The following is a 25,617-nucleotide window of genomic DNA, read 5'->3' on the forward strand; positions in this document are numbered from 1 at the left end:
GAGTATTTCCAGCCTCCTCTTTGAGTAAACCCTCCCAAGTTGTTAGGTGGGTGGTGTCATTGTGCATATAACTCACAGTAACTACCTTTAACACACCACTGGCTCAGCATACAGATCTGAGTAATGATAGACTGAGGAAGGAGCACAGCTGTGAGGAGGTTTTTGTACTGAGGAGCAGTGATACGCAGCACTGTGTAAACTAGCAGCACAGTAGTACACTGCACTGCTGCTCAGGCTGAGCTCTTCTATTGTTAATGTGCAGGTCTGGTCTTTGTTTGCACTCCCTTCTATCTTCACACCCAGGCCAGTCTCTGGGTTTCCTCCAGTGGTTGCTAACATGTATCCCAGGAACTGCAGTTGTCCGTCCGATTGCTTGTACCAGAGGATTCGGTCGTAGCCGTCAATACTGTGTGAACAGTGGATTTTGGCTGTTTTTCCTTGGTTGTTGTACACACTAGCTGGAGTCTGGTGGACTTTGTCACCGAGAGAGGAACCTGGGGAGAAAGCACAAACAGAAACACACATCTGTATGTGAGTGTGAGTCCTCATACAAGTAAAGAACAAGAGTTTTAGATAATAACCCGGTAGAAATGTTTTTTGAAAATGTACATTACTTGAAACCAGTATGACATTGAGGGCCAGACAGAAGACAGCAATCATGTTGTTGACTGAATTTTAAAATCTTCTTATCCGTACTGTGTTTTCATCACTGTAGTTCTACTGAATATTGCTGGGTAAACCCTTGCATCTGGAAATCCATCTTTTTTATTCTGGGTGGTGTGATAATGCATGGTCCTCCTCCTGAACTGATGCACCATACTGACATACTGTACTGCCACCATATGACAGGAAACAATATGACAGAGACCTGAAACCCTGGCGTAATGGTACATTTGAGTAAGTCTGTTAGAAGTAGAGCAGAGGTTTGGCTTTAATGGAGAAAGCAGTGCACTTTTATTTATTTTTTATTTTTGTGAGAATGTTAAGTTTGCCCTGACAATGCATTCAGTGAATAAAAAACGTTTTTTAACTATCATTTATGACGGCTCCAGCCAGTCAATTCTGACCATACTAAGTGCATAATTCAATTCAATTTTAATTCTAGTATCAATTCATGACAAGAGTTATCTCGAGACACTTTACAGATAGAGTAGGTCTAGACTAGGGCTGCACGATTATGGCCAAAATGATAATCACGATTATTTTGATTAAAATTTTGATCACGATTATTCTCACGATTATTTGTTGATTTTAACCAAAACAAATTGTATCGTCACATAGGCTATTTATAACTGCGAGAGGGAGTGTGATGGACGCTACTCACAGAGAGACGGCTGATCATTATGAACGGGTCCAGCACGGGTCGAACGGCAGATACACACGTCGTGTTTTTAAACGTCTGTATCTTCACTGCGCTGCATTTTTATGAACTATGATATTCTGGCCATGGGTCACATCTCTGGTCCAGGTCCAGCAGCTCTGTCTCCCACGCTGTTACTCTACCAACTGAAGTTAGCTGCATTCAGTAACTTCTTCTGTGTTCGTCGCCGTAGCGGCCGCGATAGCAGAGTTACCATGGAAACACTGGTACAAATACAGGTTTGCCCCTCATACTTAACAATATACAGCTGTGTTAATAAGAAATTAAAACTGTAGACAAATATCAGAAGTGTGGACCGGCGGCCGCTGTGTGGCGGTGCGCGGTGAGTAAGAGGAGAGAGAGTAGGACGAGAGAGCGTAGAAAGATCTCACACAGGCACGGCTTTACATACGAAATGGGTCATGTAACGCAAAATTAAACCATATCCATATAAACAGCATTGCAGCGGATGAGAGGACATTAGCACCGGTGCGTCCTAGAGGAGCTAACAGCTAACAGACGCTACTAGCTAACAGCTAACAGATGCTACTAGCACTGGTCACTGCTGTTGTCTGAAAAACAACAGATGGGACAAAGTGTTGCGTTTACAGGTAAACTGGTAAACCTTGAGACTGACTAATTACCGACTGCTATCTGTTGAGTTTTCCTCACGCTACTCTGTCCTCTGGGACTGTCTACATCTAGAAACTTAGCTGCACGGGGTGCAGTGAACTACTCTGACCTGCTCATGATCAGACGGCTTTACGGAGCGGTAGATTGGCTTTGCAAAAAACCCGGAGCATTCTATGAAATGACGTTTATAAAAAATAATCGCTCATCACGCAAATTTGATCGTGGGAAGTCCAAATCGTGATCGCGATTAAAATTCGATTAATTGTGCGGCCCTAGTCTAGACCCCACTCCAGAATTTACAAGGACCCAACAGTTCTAGTAGTCTCCTCCAGAGCAAGCAACAGTGCGACAGTGGCGAGGAAAAACTTCCTTTTAGGCAGAAACCTGGGACAGACCCAGGCTCTTGGTAGGCGGTGTCTGACGACCGGTTGGCATTAGAATGAAGAGTGGCGTTAACAGTCACAAAAAATAAATAAAATAAATTAAATAGTAGTTTTTCTGTAGTAGTTCTTTGTAGCATAGCAGAGCACTGTGGGCGTTACAAGGCACAGCAGGACGTAGCTGGGCGTACATTTAGACAACAACCCAGATACCGCCCAACTCTACTGTAAATGTACGTAGAGACTGACTTCCTGAAAGGGGCTAACTGTGTTTGTGTTTCTCAATTGGTAATGGCCTGTTTTACCCCTCCATTGAAAAACCTCACTGAAAAACATTAAAAACACCTTAAACCGCATGAGAAACAAACAAGTTCCGCCCAGTGTTTGTCTATAAATTACTTCACTAATCCAACAAAAAGAATTTGTTACACATTAACATGCTGCATGACAGTACAGGATAATTCAAGTCGTTGAGATGTGATAGTTGTGGTGTTCTGCTGTATGTGGGCTTGTAACAAATGCATTCTCATAAACAGTTGTATATTTTAATACATGTTTGGTGATGTACAGACATTCTTGGAGTGATAAGAAATGATAACATAAAGTAAATTCAAAGCTAAGTTATGGTCATGGTAGATGTACTGAGGGTCCAGTAAGTGGAACCTAAGTTAAGATGGTTTTGTGGAAGTACATTGCTGTTTCTATTACAGCCCGACCAATACATTTTTAAAGCCGATACCGGTAAAAATATTTGATATCCAGAAACGCGTAACAAAACAAACAGATTTCCCTAACATTAGTTATTTGTAGTTATTTATGAGTTCTCACTAAAATAATATGATAAGTTGTTTTATTGTCAACAGAACAGCGGAACATCAAATATTAAAGTTCTGATGAATAAAATGTATAAAAATACAAACTTAAGATATGAAACTCAAAGCCCTTTGAACAAAAACACATTAACAAAAATAAATCTGTTGCCAAGAGGGACGTCGTAGAGTTCCCTCTGGTGGACAAACTATGCAACGCTCATAACATAACACAAAAAAGGCAGTTTTTATTTTAATTTTTACATATTCACTTATCAGAATAATTTTTTTTAATGCCAAACAATGCCAATGCAAAAAAGCCGTTTATGCCGGACAATGCCGATACCAATAGATCGGGAAATGCCGAATATCGGCCAATAATATCGGCCCGCCGATATATCTGGCGGGCTCTAGTTTCTGTGTACTTTCATGCGTAAACAACATTGAGCTCTTCCAGCACTCTCCCTTTCCTGAATAGGTTCGAAACTTTATTGGAGATAAAAGATGATTAAGCACAGGTGTGAAACCAACAGGGAAGTCATTAGAACACAACACAATCAATATAGGGACTGTACTAATATCTGGAAACGTGTCCGGTTAGAGTACAGAGTACATGTGGAGTTACATCCATTGTGACATTATTGATCCTGCAAGGGACTTTTATTTTTCCACATGTTGAAATGCCCTTTTGAAAAACCACTATTACTACAAATAATACTGAATGTAGAACTGAAAAGATAACTGATTAGTTGCCAACCATGAAATGAATCGGCAAGTATTTTGATGATCAGTTTGATTCATTTTTTATTAAAACAAGTAAAAAATGATTATTTACTGGCCTACTGTACTGTCATCGTGTGACAGGTATCTATATAACACAGACACTATTTTCTAGTTTCTTCACTCTGTAACAGTAACCCGAATATCTTTGAGTTGTGGGCAAAACCAGACATTTGAGGATTTAGGAAACATCATTTTTAGACCAAACATCTAATCAGTCAATCTAGAGAAGATGAGAAGAAGATTAATTGATAATGACAATAGTTGCAGACCTGCTTGAATCCTACAGAAATCTGAATGTGTAATTTGTAACAGATATCAGTGTTGGTTTAGAGCTCCCTCTGTAGTCCCTCAAAGAGACTGTTATCTTCTATTCACATGAGTATTTGTGCAGCTGTCTAAGTCACTTGTATCACTGTGTTGACTCACAGCACAAAAATACACTCCACTGTCCTCAGGCAGCAGCTTCTCCACCGTCAAAGATCCAGTCAGAGCATTGTTCTTTGTTGCTGGAAATTTCTCCTCATTGAAGCCACTTTCATATTTATGTGGGGGAGTTGGAGTCGTGAAAACGATTTGCTTCATTCCCTCCCCTGGCAGCTGTCTGTACCAGTACATCTGAAAAAAAGTAGCATCCTTAGTGTGACTGCAGTTCATTGTGGCCGACTGACCCTCGGCCCTCCACAGCAGAGGGCTCTGGGTGACATCACTGCCATCGATTAGACCTGTGAAGGTAAAAAATACAAAATAAAACTGTGACTTCATGTTCCAGGACCACCAACAGTCAGTATGGTCAACATCAACTCATTAGTAGCATGTAAAGTTAAAGTAGCAGGTCCTCCTCTTGTTCATTAGCATCTAATGTACAGTACCTACAATCCAGAGCAGAGCTGCAGAGACTGGGATCAGACCTGCTGTCATCATGATTGTGTTGTAAGCAGAATGAACTCAGAGACCAGAGTCACTGTCAGTCTGCGTGATGGGAGGTGTTACAGCAGAGTAGGGGCGTAAACCACAAAGTGTAATCACAATACAATGATATAGCGACTCTTTGGTCAACCATATGATATTTGCTGGTATCTTACTGTAAAGTGTGTCACGATGCACATTCAATTCAGGGGCCTTTAATCAATATAAGACAATATCATAACCCTATATAACACCGTTTTAGCTTTAAACTTAAATATCAAGCAATGTTAGCCACCTACCGTTACCTTGAAACCATCCAACGGCACCGCTTTTTTTACAGTTTATCAATAAAACGCTGAGTGAACATTACTAGCTACGTAGCCAGAAGCTAGTAGCCCACTGGAAGGTTGAGGAAGGCCTTATATAATATTTACACTGCTCTATTAGTTTCCATTACAGTGGCTTGAATAAGTTTACACACCCATGCTAAAGTTGTTTAAAAAGAGGAATAAAACACGTCTTTTGGAAATTGATCTTAATGCCTTAATTAAAACAATTTAGGAAAATCCAACCTTTCAAGGAAACCATTTTTCTTTGTGAAAGAATTATGTATTGTAAATAAATGTTCTTCCTTAAAATACAGGGGGCATAAGTATACACCCCCCTATGTTAAATTCCCATAGAAGCAGGCACATTTTTATTTTTTAAGGCCAGTTCCTTCATGGATCAGGATACTATGCATCCTGATAAAGTTCCCTTTTAGCATGGGTGTGTAAACTTTTCAAGCCACTGTATATGTCTTGACAATGAAATACATTTTTTTAAATTAATATAGGCTATTTTTCAGGCAGGTGCCAGTCTTCTGGGTTAAAATGGAAATACAGGTTGTTGTTGTTAGTGTCTCAGATTTTGATCAAACCTTGGATATATCAAGAATGTGTCCCAAAACCAAGGCCTGTCAAATATTTAAGATAGGAGGTTAGACAACAAGCAAAGTCTACTTAGACAGTGATACATTTTGAAAATAAAACTTGTTTTGCTTAAACATCTGATCCTTCTGCAATAACAAAACACCATTTTGGCTGTTTATAGCATTATGTCTTTTAATGTGACAAATACACAAAATAATAATTTTGACAAAGTACTAGTATGTATTTTACGGTGGTGTAAGGTGCTGGTTAAGTTTAAACCTTAAGACATTTTTGTCACTTTTCCCAAAGTTCTTTCTCACTTTTTACAATGTCTTTGTCAATTTGTTTTGTGGACTTTTTTGTTGTTTTTCCCTACATTTCTGTCACTTATTTCAGTGTTCTTAAATCTTTTTCTTTTCTTAAAATGCTATGAAATTAAAACACCCAAATTTAATGAAAATAGTTATTTGACTTGTGATGAGCGTTGTATGGAACCATCTGTTTTTTTTACAATTTGGTTGAAGGAAACACAAATTTCTGATTAAGAAACTTTTTGAAAATTGGTCAAATTTGACCCCGAGGACAACAGGAGGGTTATTTTTTTTTTTTTTGGATGACCAACATGTACCTCCGGACAAAAAACTATTTATAGTATATTATAAGTAACATATAAAATATTTTGAACCAATTTTTATTTTGGGGTTTAGGATGCAAATGAGCGTTTGCGTTTCCCTGATTTATACATCAAACTATATTACACATGACTGTAGTGCAACTTAACATTTAAACAACAATAGACTGGCTCATATGAACCAAATTACCTGAACCGCAACTAACTAGGATTAATTAAAGAAAACCACAAACAAGATCCTGGTTTTGTACTCAGGGCAAACGAGCCCCAAACCTGTTACGACCAGCTCACAGGCCACAACTAAAGATGGAGATTTACAGCAACATAACAATAATAAAGTGACATTTATTAAATAATGATGCAAACAAGAGCACGATGAGGTGTGATTGTCAGTGTCTGTGATGAATGAAGGTGGATGGATGTGATGGAGAATGTGAGCTGCATGTTGTCAGTAGTTAAAAAAAGGGAAAATTCAAACAGGGAGAAAACATGGTGGTGTGCCGTCGGGAGAATGCGGCCGCCCGGTCATCTCATTATCACCTCTGCTACAGCTGCAAGTTAACAAGACAAACCACAGTACACATGTAGGACAGGCCCAGGGCTGGCACACCAACAAACAGGACATCATTTTTAGAGCTAGTGTTTGTGTGTGTGCAGTAGTTATTATATGGTCGCGAGGAATAGTTTCAGTTTTCTCACATCGCCACAGGGTTTGCTCCCCTAGCCACTGTACCCTCTTGATTTAACCCATGTGGCTCTGGTGTTGCCTTTTTCCTCCTTACAGGACATTGTGGTGGTTCTCACACCAACATCTTCCACCTGCACCGCTGTTGGGGTCTTCACTATTTACCCATAGCTGGTGCTATTTACCCATAGCTGGGACAATGGTTGACGGGCATCAGGGCGTTTCCACTCACCGATGGGCCTGCATGCCACGTCTCTGGGGCCCACTGCTGCTCCGAGATCCTGTACAACTTAGCCTGGATCCACAGGGGACCAGTTACAATGTGTGCCACGGGGAGGCGTGTACAAGTGTTGGCAGTGGAGAGGCTATGTACCGGCAGAGGAGGCGACACACACTCAACTCCTCTTTCAGCCCCTGAAAACAGAGGGCTGTCCGGTGGCCGTAGCTGGAAGCAGAGAGTGGCGAGCAGCATGCAGCACGTAGCATGTAGCATGCACTGACTACAAGCTCTACTACTCCAACACTACTGCGCTGATGCATCACACGCCCTGCGAGCAAACAGACACACAGACACACAGACACGCACACACACACACATAGACACACAAGCCCGCACGCACGCACGCACGCACACACACACAGACCGCCACGCACGCACACACGCACACAGACAGACAGACAGACAGACAGACACACACACACACACACACACATCCCCACACACACACACACACACACACACATCCACACACACACACACATACACATCCATACACACAGGGACACACACACACACACAGACAGTCACACACAGGCAGAGCCAGCCACACCCACACAGACAGACACACACACACACACACACATACACACACACACACACAGGACTCACACACACACACAGACAGTCACACACAGGCAGAGCCAGCCACACCCACACACACACACACACACAACACACACACACACACACACACACACACACCACACACACACACACACACACCACACACCACACACACACACCACAGACGGACCCGACAGACAGACAGACAGAAACACACACACACACATACACAGAGAGACACAGAGAGACACAGACACAGACAGACGGACCCACACACACAGACAGACAGACAGACAGACAGATCCTATACCAGTACAAATGCATTTTCTCCTCCTCAGCCAGGCAGTAGCTTTCTGTACCACTTCTTCTTCTTTGGCTTTTGCATTATCTGGCTCTGAAGATCAACCAGCTGGGACCTCAAGGTGTTCTCAGTCCTCTCCCACTCCTGCTCTTTTTCCTCCTGAGTCAGCTTCAGGCTTTTTGTGGCCTGAAGGAGGGATGACTTGTCCTCCTTCCACGTTTTGAGACGACTCTCCAGCTGCTGTTCAAACTTTTTCTCAAGAGCAGCCATGAGGTTCTTGTTGTTCTGGTCCTGCATCTCCAACTGGGCTCTATGGGAAGCCTGGGATCTTTCAAGAATCTCCTTTGCCTCCTCGTCCTGTTTTAGGAGAGCTTCCTCCACCTTGCTCAATTTATCCTTCAGCTCCTGAGCTTGAGCCCTCTCCATCTCCAGATGGCTCTCCAACGTCAAGTTGGTGGTCTTACCTACCGTGAGTATCTGCCTCTCTTCTCTCTGATTTTTCCCAGCTGGGATTTCAGATGCTCTGTTTTCCTGGGTGGGGAGGGGACACGTTGAGCCAGCTGAACTTTCAAGTCACACATCTCCCTCTGCATCAGCTCTTTCTCATGGCCCCGACCGCTGCCCTCTCTCTGTTGTTGGAGCTGATCGAGGAGACTGGCCAGCAAGTCCTCTTGGATGATCAGGTGAACTCTCCCCTCAGATTCACATTGGGTGAGCGTCGCCTTGCTGTCCTTCATCTCACGCCGTACTTGTTCTTCAAGTGAACTGAGATAAAAATTGATTGGTTGAATCTCTCTGGAGTTAAATTCCATGTTTTCCAGTGTTTTTTCTCCTGTTGCAATGTGCACCTTTGGATTGTCAGTCAAATGACTCTCTGATACAAACTGCTGTCTGAGTGAATGTGTGTCAGAACTAAAGTTAGGTCCCAGTATTCAGTGTGTTGTTATGACAACAACATAATGTATTCTTATGTTTTCAATCCAAATGGTTATTGATTCTATTCCATTTTATCTTTGATTCTGTTGTTGCTAGGGGACACCAGTTAAATATGGCAGAAAGAACACTTAACGAAATATGGAAAGGAAAAAGATCCAATTGGGACATCATTTTCTCTAACTCCATTCACCATGTGCACTCAGCAACTTCCTGTTACTTAAGATGTGCAATTACGACAAAAAAAAAAAATAATAATAATAATATGTAGTGCATCAACATAAAATGTTGATATAGTTGATTGGGAAACAAACATGATCTTGACTTTGAACTACATGCAACAGTGTAGCCAATGGTTTACTTTTACTCCATACACACTAATTGCCTGCTTCACACATAAGTCACATGTAAACCAGATGATGTTTGTCATATAAGGCTGGTTTCCTGTTGCCAGTTGGTGGCGCTATCTCCAAAAGTCCATATTGGCCTGTAGGTTTCCTCAGGTCTTGACTCTTGGTGATTGTGGGAAATTTCAAGGAGATGTGACAATGTACTCGGTAATTACAGCCACTTTCTCCTTCATCGCTAAACACACAAAATGGCTGCCATGCCACACCCACACCGTTTGACAAAAAGTTTTTCTTTTAATAAAATTACATCATTAAGGTCTTTAGATAACACAGACTGAATTTGAAGTCGATCTGATTAAATCTCTAGTAGGAGTTTATTAAACCATAGCACCTTTTATTTTAGAACTACTTCCTGTTGCCACTAGGGGGCGCTATGACTTTGAGCCAATACCGGCATGTATATGTCGTCAGGGGCGGACTCTGATGAATCCTGCTAAATTTCCAGCCTATTGGACAATGTACACTCAAAAGCCAAATATAGCTAAAATCGCAATAATTTCGAACTTTTTAGGGTATGACTCTATTGGAGTTTTATGTCCGCCCTGCCATGCTACGTATTCAATTTCAATTCAATTCAATTTTATTTATAGTATCAATTCATAACAAGAGTTATCTCAAGACACTTTACAGATAGACCACACTCCAGAATTTACAAGGACCCAACAGTTCCAGTAGTTTCCTCCAGAGCAAGCAACAGTGCAACAGTGGCGAGGAAAAACTTCCTTTTAGGCAGAAACCTCGGTCAGACCCAGGCTCTTGGTAGGCGGTGTCTGACGGGCCGGTTGGGGTTAGAATGAAGAGTGGTAATAACAAAAATAGAAAAAATTAGTAGTTTGTAGCAGTTCTTTGTAGTAGTTCATGGCATAGCAGGACGCTGTGCGGCATTACAAGGCACAGCAGGACGTAGCAGGACGTAGCAGGACGTAGCAGGGCACCGCAGTGTAGCAGTTGAACATGGCATCACAGAACGTGTAGCGGGACCATGGCGACAGCTGCTACCCTGATTTCGGAGCCTCTCTGATCCAAGGGAACATGCTGGGGAAAAAAGAACATAAGGACTCCGGGGAATGACTCCCCAGAGCTAGGTTAGTAACAAGCATTTCTGGGACATGGATGCACATAAATGAAAAGATGGAAAGATAGAGGAGAGAGGAGCTCAGTGTATCAAAATAAGTCCCCAGCTGTCTAAAACTATTACAGCAAAACCAAGAGAGACGAGGTAAAGAGAGCTCCAGCCCGGCCGGGCTAGAACTCTCCCCAACCGGATCGGGCTGTATGCCAAGTCTCCCTTTAGTTCTATTATATTCTTGATTATATGTTAGATAAATCTGAAAACTATGTGACTAACTACTACTCCCTAACAATATTCGATTCTATGCCCTAACTAGTGTATCAAAATACGTACGTATGTGTACCAAGTTTCCTTAAACTACGTTAAACGTACTGGAGGGGTCTTAATTTTCTTAATTTTGTAGGGGGCACTATTATTCTAACTATTCTTGGAGAATCTAAAATGAAAAACTGTCTTTTTTACAGGTAATATGAATTTTCACTTTGCATCGATCTTATTGGACTGTTGACCATTTAACTGATAAATTGATCTGGATCTGGGTTGATATATCTTTACACCCCTACAGCAACGATATAAAGAGTTATAGGTGGAGGTGATATTGTATGATGCAATGTTCTGTGATTGTACTTGAGGTCCCTCTACAGTACAGCAGATAGAAAGACTCACTAATAGAGCCAACTCTGCACTGGGGTTTTTGTTCAGCTGTTGAATGCATCTGTATCACTGTGTTCACTCACAGCACAGAAATACAAGCCTTTATCTTCAGGCTCCAGATTGTTCACTGTGAATGTCCCACTCTCAGCGTCAGGCTTGGTGGTTGAGAATTTCTCTTCATTAAAGCCTGGTTCAAAGTTAGGTTTGCTGTATATAATAGTGAGCACTATTTGTTTCATTGTTTCTCCTGGCAGCTGTCTGTACCAGTACATCTGGTAATAGGTGCCACCCTTGGTGTGGCTGCAGCTTATTGTTGCCTTGTCGGCCTTGTTTTTCCACAGTATGTCCGTCTGGGTGACATCACTCCCATCAGTTAGACCTGTGTGTTTAGCAGTTAAGTGGTTAGTAGTTTAAAGTAGACTGCTTTAAATTAATTTTCACCCTCTGCTGCCAATCTTAAAATACTGTAACAATGCAAACAATGAGTTCTTAATGTACTATTCACCTTGTATCCAGAGTAGTGATATTAAAAAGCTGAGGCGTCCGTGTTTGATGATGTTCATGTTCTAAAACTGAGAGCGTCATACATGTCTGTCGCTGTGCTTACAGAGATATGAAGAGCTGCATGTGGGAGTGTCTCTGCAGAGTGTGACCTTCTCCGATCCTGTTGGCTGCTCTATCAACACCCACATGGTGAATCAAAGTGGAACTGAGTATTTGTGGTCCTCGAGGTCCCCCTACAGTACATGAAACAATTGTAACAGTTATGTTAATGGTGCACTGGGGTTTTTGTTCAGCTGTTTAATGTGTCACTGTGCATCACTGTGTTCTCTCACAGCACAGAAATACAAGCCTTTATCTTCAGGCTAGGGCTGCTCGATTATGGAAAAATGAATAATCACGTTTTATTTTGGTCAATATTGAAATCACGATTTATTTAACACGATTACTCATTAATATTTGGATATAATGGATATTGTCCAGTGTATAATCTTTAAGTGTCCATAATCTCACAGAAAGAATCCTTGGATCAGAATAAAATCTGTTCTACCACTGAGTCGGTTCAGCTTTTACAGATATCACACATAACTTTAACCAGCTAATGAACATTTCCAGGTACATAACACAATGTGCATCTCACATCACATTTTCACTCACTATGACCACTACTAGCCTACTGTCGTTACTAAATGTGCCAACATATGAACAATATTGTTGCCCTCAGTGGGCTTAATTACTTAAGTTTTTAAATTCCAGCTGATGATATACACTCCCTGGACTGTATAGGCTGAGAGAGTTTATTATATTATACTATTTTGGTGATCGTTGGGAGCCAAAATCGGAATTGAAATTGAAGTTCAATTTATTGCATAGCCCTACTTCAGGCTCCAGATTGTTCACCGTGAATATCCCACTCTCGGCGTCAGGCTTGGGGTCTGAATATTTAGTAAAATCTCCAAAATCATGTTTGTTGTTTATGAGGTCATATGGCACTCATGAGAGAGAGACATCATGGCTTTCAAACGAGCAAAATGGCATATACCCCTCCTCAAAAGCTACAGACTCAGAAATGGCACATCCTAAGGAAAGCTCATTGTGGGACTGGCTCTAGTGGCTGCACCAAGGCTGAATTTTGGGAAAGACACTTCAGATACAGTATTAGGGGACCACTAAGGCCTATATAAAAGAGACTTCAGATTCAGTATTTGGGGACCTATAAGGTCTATATAAAAGAGACTTCAGATACAGTATTAGGGGACCTATAAGGTCTATATAAAAGAGACTTCAGATACAGTATTAGGGGACCTCTAAGGTCAATATAAAAGAGACTTCAGATACAGTATTAGGGGACCACTAAGGTCTATATAAAAGAGACTTCAGATACAGTATTAGGGGACCACTAAGGTCTATATAAAAGAGACTTCAGATACAGTATTAGGGGACCACTAAGGTCTATATAAAAGAGACTTCAGAAACAGTATTAGGGGACCTCTAAGGTCTATATAAAAGAGACTTCAGATACAGTATTAGGGGACCTCTAAGGTTTATATAAAAGAGACTTCAGATACAGTATTAGGGGACCTCTAAGGTCTAAATAAAAGAGACTTCAGATACAGTATTAGGGGACCTCTAAGGTCTAAATAAAAGAGACTTCAGATTCAGTATTAGGGGACCTCTAAGGTCTATATAAAAGAGACTTCAGATTCAGTATTAGGGGACCACTAAGGTCTATATAAAAGAGACTTCAGATACAGTATTAGGGGACCACTAAGGTCTATATAAAAGAGACTTCAGATACAGTATTAGAGGACCACTAAGGTCTATATAAAAGAGACTTCAGATACAGTATTAGGGGATCTCTAAGGTCTAAATAAAAGAGACTTCAGATTCAGTATTAGGGGACCTCTAAGGTCTATATAAAAGAGACTTCAGATTCAGTATTAGGGGACCACTAAGGTCTATATAAAAGACTTCAGATACAGTATTAGGGGACCACTAAGGTCTATATAAAAGAGACTTCAGATTCAGTATTAGGGGACCACTAAGGTCTATATAAAAGAGACTTCAGATACAGTATTAGGGGACCACTAAGGTCTATATAAAAGAGACTTCAGATACAGTATTAGGGCACCACTAAGGTCTATATAAAAGAGACTTCAGATACAGTATTAAGGGACCACTAAGGCCTATATAAAAGATACTTCAGATTCAGTATTAGGGGACCACTAAGGTCTATATAAAAGAGACTTCAGATTCAGTATTAGGGGACCACTAAGGTCTATATAAAAGAGACTTCAGATACAGTATTAGGGGACCACTAAGGTCTATATAAAAGAGACTTCACATACAGTATTAGGGGACCACTAAGGTCTATATAAAAGAGACTTCAGATACAGTATTAGGGGACCACTAAGGTCTATATAAAAGAGACTTCAGATACAGTATTAGGGGACCACTAAGGTCTATATAAAAGAGACTTCAGATACAGTATTAGGGGACCACTAAGGCCTATATAAAAGAGACTTCAGATTCAGTATTAGGGGACCACTAAGGTCTATATAAAAGAGACTTCACATACAGTATTAGGGGACCACTAAGGTCTATATAAAAGAGACTTCAGATACAGTATTAGGGGACCACTAAGGCCTATATAAAAGAGACTTCAGATTCAGTATTAGGGGACCACTAAGGTCTATATAAAAGAGACTTCAGATACAGTATTAGGGGACCACTAAGGTCTATATAAAAGAGACTTCAGATAAAGTATTAGGGGACCACTAAGGTCTATATAAAAGAGACTTCAGATTCAGTATTAGGGGACCACTAAGGTCTATAAAAAAACATCCAAAGAGCACGAGTTCAGTAACATCAGTAAGGCTGAGGAAGACAAATCTTATGTGATGTACTTTGCGGTGATCTTGGAAAAGAATCTGGATGATACTTCTGTACTAAATGTGATGAGAGTCTTACACAATGTGGGGATGTTTTTTTTTTTTTTTTAAACCAAAAGATAAACCTGAACAGACTGCAGGAAGCAGAACAGTATGAATATCTTTTTGGGCCTCTAACATGACCTCAGAAGGGCTGGATATTGCGTCAAAAAACAAGATTTAAATCTTCAAAGGCTCTGTTTAGATGGAGGCTGGCTGCAGGTGTTCTAGAGACTCAACATGCTGTCTCTCTGCAGACAGATAAGAGTTTTTGTGTTGACGTGAGGGGAATTTGCAGCACTGTGCTGACTGGCAGCACAGAAATACACACCGTTGTCATTTAATGACAGACCAGAAACAGTGAGGCGGGAATGTGTACGACCATCTCCGTCAAAGCTGATTTTTCCTTTCACGTCGTCCTCGATGTATGGGGTGCCCAGATTCAGATATCCCAGGAGCTTTAGAGCTTTCTGCTCGTCCTGTTTGTACCACAGAATTCGATCATAGCCTGTTATGCTGTGTGAACAGTTGATCTCACTGGCAACCGATTCACCAGTTCTCTTAATGATGAAAGGAGGCGCTTGGAACACACTGTTGGTATTAGAGGCACCTGTGGGGGGGAACAGAAGCAGATGCTATTTTAAACCTACTTTTTGATTATTAGCTGTGCGGTGTTCTACTCTGTTTGATATTCTCACCCTCATTCCACGGCAGATGAAGGAAACATAATATAAAGATCAGAATCAACATAGTTAAGAAGTTCTACTACGTTCTGCTTTCCTTTCAGTTCAGCACCTGTGGACACAAGCTCATCTCTCCCACTGTTAATATAACACAACCAGGGAAGGTGTCCGTTGTCTACGTCACAGCTTTCGCTTTATCAGGAGGGTATTGCTCTGCCGATAGTGTAATCTCTCTGAAGGTGGAAGGTTGCAACTATTTAGTTTATCTCCCCCTGTCGGTGTGAGAAATACTGCACATGTGAGTGAGTGAAGGTTGGGTGAAGTTTAATCTGTATACTTTGCGTTGCACATCCGGAGGGGCTTCAGTGCTTCTTTCTAAAAGTCAAAGCAGAAACAATTTATTTCACTGAAAACTTAATGTACAACTATTTTGATACTTCAAGAAAAAATACCAAACATTTCGGATTTTCTCTGTTAACACGTCATTGTAAACTGAACATCTTTGCATGTTGAACAGACAAAAACAGTTTAAAGATGTCATCTTGAGCTCTGACGCATTTGACATTTTATACATTGAATGATCAATGAAGAGTTAAATCAACTGATTAATTGTAAATGAAAAAAATTTATTACTAGCAGCTCTATTATCATATTTACCCAGATCCATACATGCCTCTCTTTCATGAATAAAAATGGTTTATCTCATATATTTTAGATTTTACAATATTATGAGAAACTACAGGGGGTTTTGAGCAGTGAAGCAAGTTAGTTGTACCACTGTGGTTCTAGATGTACAGCACAGAAACACAAGAAATACAGAATTCAGAATTTAGAATCGATCATCAAATCGTTCTAGACAGAATCTAGAGATGCATCTAAGAATCCATTCCCCCCCCCACCCCTAAATAAATGAAATTTTACTCGAAATGAGTATTTCAACAATCACACTGACAATGTAATCTGTAAAAACTCTTATTTTGCACATTACATATTGCAAGTACATTCTTTTTCCTATTTAGTCTTGTGTTCTGAATGAAAAGAAGTTCTAATGGGATAAGTATTAAGGGAGTTCAAGGTGTTTTGATTGTTTTGTCTTTTAAGTTCAATAAATGCATGATCTTTCCAAAAGTTAACGAGTAACCGTGTTAAATGACTGTGATTTCAGTTTTGGGACTATCCTTTTTCATAGTCAACCAGCCCTAACTCCCATCAGTAAAACCTGTGTACATTACAGTAAAGGTTAGTTGCTGGAGCTGCTCTATCAAAACCCACATGGTGAATCAAAGTGTAACTTGAGTATTTGTGGTCCTCGAGGTCCCCCTACAGTACATGGGATCATGTTAACAGTGCTGCACCGGGGTTTTTGTTCAGCTGTTGAATGCATCTGTATCACTGTGTTGACTCACAGCACAGAAATACAAGCCTTTATCTTCAGGCTCCAGATTGTTCACTGTGAATGTCCCACTCTCAGCGTCAGGCTTGGTGGCTGAGAATTTCTCTTTGCTGAAAACTCCAAAATCATGATCTTTAATGGCGGTTCTTGTGAACACGATTAGTTTCATTGTTTCTCCTGGCAGCTGTCTGTACCAGTACATCTGGTGATAGCCAGCACCCTTGGTATGGCTGCAGTTCATTGTTGCCTTTTCATCCGTGTTTTTCCACAGTGTGGAGGTCTGGGTAACACCAGTCCCATTGATGACACCTGTGTGAAAAGCAGTGAAGGTTACCAAAGCCAATCTTTTTGATTTGTATGATATTCTTTGACATCGCTTCTCAGCGGACAAACTGTTCTAATGAGAGCAACGTTTGTACTTTAAAGTTGTTTTTTTAAATCAGGATCCACAGTATGTTACATTGTAATTTACCTGTAGTCCACAGCAAAAAGACAGATAATCTGAGGAGGCCTCTTTTAATCATGCTGAGATCCATGTTGTTTGACCCAAACTGCCAGAGGCACACACAGCCTAGCTATAGAGGCATGAAGAGCTGCAGGGAGGAGTGTCACTGCGTTGTGTGATGGGATCATGTGAGCTGCTCTGTATAAATTCTCTATACTATACTACTATAGTGGTACTGTCCCCCTACAGTACATCCCTCCCCTGTAGATTACCTTTACTTTAGATCAGTTACAATAACAAGCCGAGGCCAGATCTGAGGACGAGATACATTTTACTTTGATTTTGATTTTTGGTGAGAAAGCTATCTAGACTATCTGTTATATCTGAGTTTTCCTTCGCTAACTATTTTGCAGTGGCTCGGTGCACAGTTTACTGCAGCCCGTGACGATTCTGATTGGTTTCAAGTAATGCCATTATACCGGAGCATGTTTTCCTCTCATCCTCAAATGCCATGTTGGACTAACCAGACCTTCCTCCAGCGCGCTGTGGAGAAGGGTCTGGCAAAGCGAGACTAAGTGAAGTTGGACTCTTATATCAGATATTTCCAAACACAAGTGCAGCAGTTTGTGTGAGCCTGTGTGACAGTGTATTTGACATACTGACCACATAAGCGTAAAAATAAAACCTGCACTAATTTAGTCTCTCTAGCCTTTATCTACACTTTATTATTATTATTATTTCTTTTGATTCTTTTTTGACGTTTGTTTACCAGGCTTTTATTGAAAAGTTGAATTGTCCCAGGGGCTTGTCACTGAATATGATTAAATAAGTTGATGTGTGCACTATTCTTTCTAAAAGTCAAAGCAGAAACAATTCATTTGACTGAAAACTTAATCTGCAACTATTTTGATAATTGACTTTTCATTTTTCAAGCATAAAAAACAAACATTTTGGTTTTTCTCTGTTCCACGTCATTGTAAACTGAACATCTTTGCATGTTGGACAGACAAAACCAATTTGAAGATGTCATCTTGAGCTCTGACGCATTTGACATTTTATACATTGAATGGTTAATGAAGAGTATAATCACCAGATTAATTGTAAATGAAATAAAATATATGACTTGCAGCCCTATTATTATATTTATCTAGATCCATACATCCCTCTTTTTCATGAATAATAATGGTTTATCTCATATTTTAGATTTTGCAATATTATGGGAAACTACAGGGGGTTTTGAGTGGTGAAGCAAGTTAGTTGTACCACTGTGGTTCTAGATGTACAGCACAGAAACACAAGAAATACAGAATTCAGAATTTAGCATCAAATCGTTCTAGACAGAATCTAGAGATGCATCTAAGAATCCATTTTGTTCCCCCACCCCTAAACAAATGAAATTTTAATCTTTAATCGCAATAACGATTTTGGCCCCTAAACAATCACATTAACATTGTAATCTGTAAAAACTCTTATTTTGCACATTACATATTGCAAGTACATTCTTTTTCCTATTTAGTCTTGTGTTCTGAATGAGAAGAAGTTCTAATGGGAAAAGTATTAAAGGAGTTCAAGGTGTTTTGATTGTTGTGTTGTTGAACTGTTTCACTGTCTTTTAGGTTCAATAAATGCAACATCTTTGTTTAGTAATCATGTTAAATGACTGGGATTTCAATATTGTGACTATAATTTTTCATAGTCAAGCAGCCCTAACTCCCATCAGTAAAACCTGTGTACATTACAGTAAAGGTTAGTTGCTGGAGCTGCTCTATCAAAACCCACATGGTGAATCAAAGTGTAACTTGAGTATTTGTGGTCCTCGAGGTCCCCCTACAGTACATGGGATCATGTTAACAGTGCTGCACCGGGGTTTTTGTTCAGCTGTTGAATGCGTCTGTATCACTGTGTTGACTCACAGCACAGAAATACAAGCCTTTATCTCCAGGCTCCAGATTGTTCACTGTGAATGTCCCACTCTCAGCGTCAGGCTTGGTGGCTGAGAATTTCTCTTTGCTGAAAACTCCAAAATCATGATCTTTGTTGCCATATCTTGTGAACACGATTAGTTCCATTGTTTCTCCTGGCAGCTGTCTGTACCAGTACATCTGGAAGTAGTCAGCACCCTTGGTATGGCTGCAGTTCATTGTTGCCTTTTCATCCGTGTTTTTCCACAGTGTGGAGGTCTGGGTCACACCAGTCCCATTGATGACACCTGTGTGAAAAGCAGTGAAGGTTACCAAAGCCAATCTTTTTGATTTGTATGATATTCTTTGACATCGCTTCTCAGCGGACAAACTGTTCTAATGAGAGCAAACGTTTGTACTTTAAAGTTGTTTTTTTAAATCAGGATCCACAGTATGTTACATTGTAATTTACCTGTAGTCCACAGCAAAAAGACAGATAATCTGAGGAGGCCTCTTTTAATCATGCTGAGATCCATGTTGTTTGACCCAAACTGCCAGAGGCACACACAGCCTAGCTATAGAGGCATGAAGAGCTGCAGGGAGGAGTGTCACTGCGTTGTGTGATGGGATCATGTGAGCTGCTCTGTATAAATTCTCTATACTATACTACTATAGTGGTACTGTCCCCCTACAGTACATCCCTCCCCTGTAGATTACCTTTACTTTAGATCAGTTACAATAACAAGTCGAGGCCAGAGCTGAGGACGTGATACGTTTTACTTTGATTTTGATTTTTGGTGAGAAAGCTATCTAGACTATCTGTTATATCTGAGTTTTCCTTCGCTAACTATTTTGCAGTGGCTCGGTGCACAGTTTACTGCAGCCCGTGACGATTCTGATTGGTTTAAAGTAATGCCATTAAACCGGAGCATGTTTTCCTCTCATCCTCAAATGCCATGTTGGACTAACCAGACCTTCCTCCAGCGCGCTGTGGAGAAGGGTCTGGCAAAGCGAGACTAAGTGAAGTTGGACTCTTATATCAGATATTTCCAAACACAAGTGCAGCAGTTTGTGTGAGCCTGTGTGACAGTGTATTTGACATACTGACCACATAAGCGTAATAATAAAACCTGCACTAATTTAGTCTCTCTAGCCTTTATCTACACTTTATTATTATTATTATTTCTTTTGATTCTTTTTTGACGTTTGTGCATCAGGCTTTTATTGAAAAGTTGAATTGTCCCAGGGGCTTGTCACTGAATATGATTAAATAAGTTGATGTGTGCACTATTCTTTCTAAAAGTCAAAGCAGAAACAATTTATTTGACTGAAAACTTAATCTGCACTATTTTGATAATTGACTTTTCATTTTTCAAGCATAAAAAACAAACATTTTGGTTTTTCTCTGTTCCACGTCATTGTAAACTGAACATCTTTGCATGTTGGACAGACAAAACCAATTTGAAGATGTCATCTTGAGCTCTGACGCATTTGACATTTTATACATTGAATGGTTAATGAAGAGTATAATCACCAGATTAATTGTAAATGAAATAAAATATATGACTTGCAGCCCTATTATTATATTATCTAGATCCATACATGCCTCTTTTTCATGAATAATAATGGTTTATCTCATATTTTAGATTTTACAATATTATGGGAAACTACAGGGGGTTTTGAGTGGTGAAGCAAGTTAGTTGTACCACTGTGGTTCTAGATGTACAGCACAGAAACACAAGAAATACAGAATTCAGAATTTTAGAATCAAATCGTTTTGAGAGAATCTAGAGATGTCTAAGAATCCATTTTTTCCCCCACCCAAAACAAATGAAATTTTTAAAATTTTTAAATCGAAAACGTTTTTGGCCCCAAAAAACAATCACATTAACAGTAATCAAAAAAAACTATTTTTTTTCCATTACTTTGAATACATTCTTTTTCCTTTTTAGTCTTGTTTCTGAAGAAAAAAGTTCAAAGGGGGAAAAAGTTTTAAAAGATTAAAGGTTTTTTGATTGTTGGTTGTTGAACTTTTCCCGTTTTTTTAGGTCAATAAATGAAACATCTTTTTTGATAATATTTAAAATGCGGGATTTAAATTTTGGGGGGACTAAATTTTTCATGTCAACCACCCTAACTCCCTCATTAAACCGGTACATTACAAAAAGGGTTATTTGCGGGAGTGCCATAAAAAACCCACAGGTGAATAAAATGTAACTTGAGTTTGTGGTCCTCGAGGCCCCCCCTACATACAGGGGATCGTAACAGTGCTGAAAACGGGGTTTTTTTCGCGTTAAATGCACTGTACATGTTTTGACTCCAGCACGAAATAAAAGCCTTTACCCAGGCTCCGTTTGTTCACTGTAATGTCCCCCCCAGCGTCAGGTTTGGGGGGGCGAGAATTTCTCTTTGCTGAAACTCCAAATCAGATCTTGTCCAACGTGAACACGTTATTTCCCATTTTTTCCTGGCACGTCTGCCCCCTACACTGGAGTAGCAGCACCCTTGGTTGGCGCATTATTGTTTTCCTTTTACCCGTGTTTTTCCACGTGGGGGGTTGGGGTAACACCATCCCTTTTGATGACCCCTTTGGTAAAAGCTGGGGTTTCCCAAAACCAAATCTTTTTGTTTGTATGATACTTTGACACGTTTCTCAGCGGACAAACTTTCAAATGAAGAAAACTTTGTCTTTAAAGTTTTTTTTTTTAAATCAATCCACAGTATGTTTTTTGTAATTTTCCCTTTGTTCCCAAAAAAAGCAGTAATCGAGGAGGCCTCTTTTAATCATGCTGAACTGTTGTTTGACCCAAACTGCCAGAGGCACCCACCCAGCATAGGGCAGAAAACTGCAGGGAGGAGTTACGCGTTGGTATGGATCAGTGGCTGCTCTGTATAATTTTCTATATATACTACATAGTGTACGGGCCCCCCACATAATCCCTCCCCTGTAGATTCCTTTTTTTAATCTTTTCAATAAAAGCGAGGCCCGATGAGGCTGATCGTTTTACTTTTATTTTGATTTTTGGTGGGAAAACTATCTGCTATCTGTTTTTTCATTTTCCTTCGCTAATATTTTGAGTGGGTCGGGCACATTTTCTGCAGCCTGACGTTTTATTGGTTTTAAAATAAACCATTAAACCCGGGGCAGTTTTCCTCTCATCCCCAAATGCTAGTTGGCTAACCAGACCTTCCCCACCCCTGTGGAGAGGGTTGGCCCCAAACGAGATAAGGGAATGGGGCTCTTTATCAAAATTTCCCCAAAAACAAGTGCAGCGTTTTGTGAGCCTGTGGACGGATTTGACTACTACCACAAAAGCTTAAAATAAAACCGCACTAATTTAGTTCTCTACCCTTTATCTACACTTATTTTTTATTATTTTTTTTTATTTTTTTTTTGGTTTTGGCAGCGGGCTTTTATTGAAAGTTGAATTGCCCCGGGGGGTTGCCTGAATTGATTAAAAATTTGATGTGTCATATCTTTCTAAAAGTAAAGCAAAAAAAAAATTTTTATTTGATGAAATTTAATCTGCACTTTTTTGTTTGACTTTTTTTTTTTCAAGTAAAAAAAAAAAATTTTTTGGTTTTTTTCCGTTCCACGTCATTGAAAACTAAACATTTTTTGCATTTTGGGACAAAAAAAACCAATTTTAAAGATTCATCTGAGCTCTCGCATTTACTTTTATCTTTGAATGGTTAAAAAGAAAAATCACCAATTAATTGTAAATGAAATAAAAATATCTTAGCCCTATTATATTTATCGATCCAAAATGCCCTTTTTCATGAATAAAAAGGTTTTTTCTAAATTTTTTAATTTTACTATTATGAAATACGGGGGGTTTTGGTGGTAAAGAAGTTTTTTTGTCCCGGTTTTCAGATGTACAGCACAGAAACAAAAATCAGAATTCGAATTTAGAAAAATTTTTCAGAGAGAATCTGAGATGCCCTAAAAATCCTTTTGTTCCCCCAAAACCAAATTTAATTTTTAATCTTAATCGCTAAAAATTTTGGGCCCCTAAACATACTTAAACATGTAATCTAAAAAAACCTTTTTTTTTGCACTTTACTATTGCAATGCATTTTTTTTTTTATTTAGTTTTTGGGTTTTCGAATGAAAAGAATTAATGGGAAAAGTTTTTAAAGGGAGTTAAAGGTTTTTTGTTGTTTTTTTTGTTAAAAATTTTTCACTGTCTTTTGGGTTTCAAAAAAAGCAACCTTTGAGTAACGTGTTAAAACTGGATTTTAAATATTGTGACTACCCTTTTTTATATAAAACCCCCCTAACCCCCCTCATTAAAACCTTGTACATTACAGTAAGGTTAGTTCGGGCGCTCTATCAAAAACCCCTGGTGAATCAAGTGTAAATTGAGTATTTGTGTCCCGAGGTCCCCCACAGACATGGGATCATTTAACATGCGCACCAGGGTTTTTGTTCGTGTTGAATCATCTGTATCACTGGTTGATCACAAAGAAAACAACCCTTTTATTTTCAGGTCCAGATGTTCACTTGAAGCCCACTCCGGTCGGGCTTGGGGGGCTGAGTTTTCTCTGTGCTGAAAACTCCAAACATGATCTCTGCTGGGCGGTTCTTGTAACCGATTATTCCTTTTTTTCCCCGGCAGCTTCGTACCATCTCGGGAAAAACGAGCCCCCTTGGTATGGCTGCGTTTTTTGGGCCTTTTCATCCGGGTTTTTCCCAAGTTGGAGGTCGGGGTAAACCAGCCCATCTGACACCGTGTGAAAAGCAGTGAGGTTCCAAAGCCACTTTTGTTTTGTATGTATTTTTGACACGCTCTAAAAGGCAAACGTTCTAATGAGAGCAAACTTTTGATTTTAAAATTTTTTTTTTAAAATCAGGATCCACATTTTATTACATTGTAATTTACCCTGTAGTCCACAGCAAAAAGACAGATAATCTGGGAGGCCTCTTTTAATCATGCTGAGATCCATGTTGTTTGACCCAAACTGCCAGAGGCACACACAGCCTAGCTATAGAGGCATGAAGAGCTGCAAGGAGGATGTCCTGCGTTGCGTGATGGGATCATGTGAGCTGCTCTGTATAAATTCTCTATACTATACTACTATAGTGGTACTGTCCCCCTACAGTACATCCCTCCCCTGTAGATTACCTTTACTTTAGATCAGTTACATAACAGCCGAGGCCAGATCTGATGACGTGATACGTTTTACTTTTATTTGATTTTTGATAAACCAATAGACATTTTTGAAACAAAATCACATGAGTGATCATCCTGTGTTTCATCACTAAACAGTTAAGAAACAGTAATCAGATCATTTATTTATTTACTTACCAGGCACATTAATCAACATTTCAATTTCCACTTCAATGAAAATGAGCCAGAGTAAAATAATAAGCTAATTTTCATCTGTAATCCCTCGGCACGTTTTTTACGTGTTAGTGTTACGAACGAGCTAATGTTATTAGCACAATGCTTCAGCAAGCACTACAGTATAACACAGTATGATACAATACAATACAATAGGGATGCACCGTCTTTACCTTTCCTGTCCCCCGTCCTGGACATTGGGTATCGGCCGGTACCGAATACTGATCCCATACCCTTGTTTAATCACATAACGTGCTGTATGCCTCACTGTGTGGAAGGGACTGGGACCGGTCTTAGATGTGTTGGCAACATCAGGCTTAACCAGGCTTAAACATTGCTTTCAAAACAACATGTAACAAATACTGTACGTACATATACATTTACAGAATTATTACTGATAATTAAAATATTAAATCGTGCACCAGCGGCTTAGAAAACAAATCTTTAAAATTTACAGGAATTAAAATTTAAGTGTAAACCTAAATGCAGCAACACATAGGTCAAAGCTTTATTGAGAGTTCCAGTATATAATGTATTTAGTATAGAAACACCGGAAAAGATCGGCCCCATCGTCACTGATACTCAATCCAGCTATTTAAGTCAGTATTGGATTAATGCATCTCTACAATACGTTAAAATGCAGAAATACTTCACAGAAGTAGCAGCAGTATGTAAAAACAATGCAAGCTTGTAAAGGCAACGCCAGAGATGAGGCAGTATGTACAGACTGCTATGTCTGTTATGTACAGACTGCTATGTCTGTGATGTACAGACTGCTATGTCTGTGATGTACAGACTGCTATGTCTGTTATGTACAGACTGCTATGTCTGTGATGTACAGACTGCTATGTCTGTTATGTACAGACTGCTATGTCTGTTATGTACAGACTGCTATGTCTGTTATGTACAGACTGCTATGTCTGTGATGTACAGACTGTTACTTTCTGTTATGTACAGACTGCTATGTCTGTGATATACAGACTGCTATGTCTGTGATATACAGACTGCTATGTCTGTGATGTACAGACGGCTATGTCTGTGATGTACAACACAGTTCTTCTGGTAGTGACCCTTGTTGTCCTGCTGCTTCTAGGGGCGTGCAAAATT

The 25,617-nt window shown here is 39.8% G+C and overlaps 6 gene segments (V, D, J or C); all 6 read right to left on the bottom strand.

The window, feature by feature from the left end:
* Positions 1-6: 6 nt before the first annotated feature.
* LOC116670302 (Ig kappa chain V region 3381-like) lies at positions 7-816 on the bottom strand. The segment is given in 2 exon segments: positions 7-494; positions 615-816. Coding segments are annotated over 2 exon segments (453 nt in total).
* A 3,416-nt stretch (positions 817-4,232) lies between these two features.
* Positions 4,233-4,956, bottom strand: LOC116670306 (T cell receptor beta variable 29-1-like). The segment is given in 2 exon segments: positions 4,233-4,687; positions 4,835-4,956. Coding segments are annotated over 2 exon segments (414 nt in total).
* A 6,296-nt stretch (positions 4,957-11,252) lies between these two features.
* LOC116670310 (T cell receptor beta variable 29-1-like) lies at positions 11,253-12,053 on the bottom strand. The segment is given in 2 exon segments: positions 11,253-11,691; positions 11,818-12,053. Coding segments are annotated over 2 exon segments (393 nt in total).
* A 2,917-nt stretch (positions 12,054-14,970) lies between these two features.
* On the bottom strand, positions 14,971-15,567 carry LOC116670537 (T cell receptor alpha variable 20-like). The segment is given in 2 exon segments: positions 14,971-15,353; positions 15,442-15,567. Coding segments are annotated over 2 exon segments (435 nt in total).
* Positions 15,568-16,764: 1,197 nt separating this feature from the next.
* LOC116670308 (T cell receptor beta variable 12-5-like) lies at positions 16,765-17,445 on the bottom strand. The segment is given in 2 exon segments: positions 16,765-17,128; positions 17,292-17,445. Coding segments are annotated over 2 exon segments (399 nt in total).
* A 1,688-nt stretch (positions 17,446-19,133) lies between these two features.
* On the bottom strand, positions 19,134-19,791 carry LOC116670307 (T cell receptor beta variable 18-like). The segment is given in 2 exon segments: positions 19,134-19,473; positions 19,638-19,791. Coding segments are annotated over 2 exon segments (399 nt in total).
* Positions 19,792-25,617: the final 5,826 nt, after the last annotated feature.

This window comes from Etheostoma spectabile, chromosome 20 (assembly GCF_008692095.1).
Source record: "Etheostoma spectabile isolate EspeVRDwgs_2016 chromosome 20, UIUC_Espe_1.0, whole genome shotgun sequence".
Taxonomy (NCBI): Eukaryota; Metazoa; Chordata; class Actinopteri; order Perciformes; family Percidae; genus Etheostoma; species Etheostoma spectabile.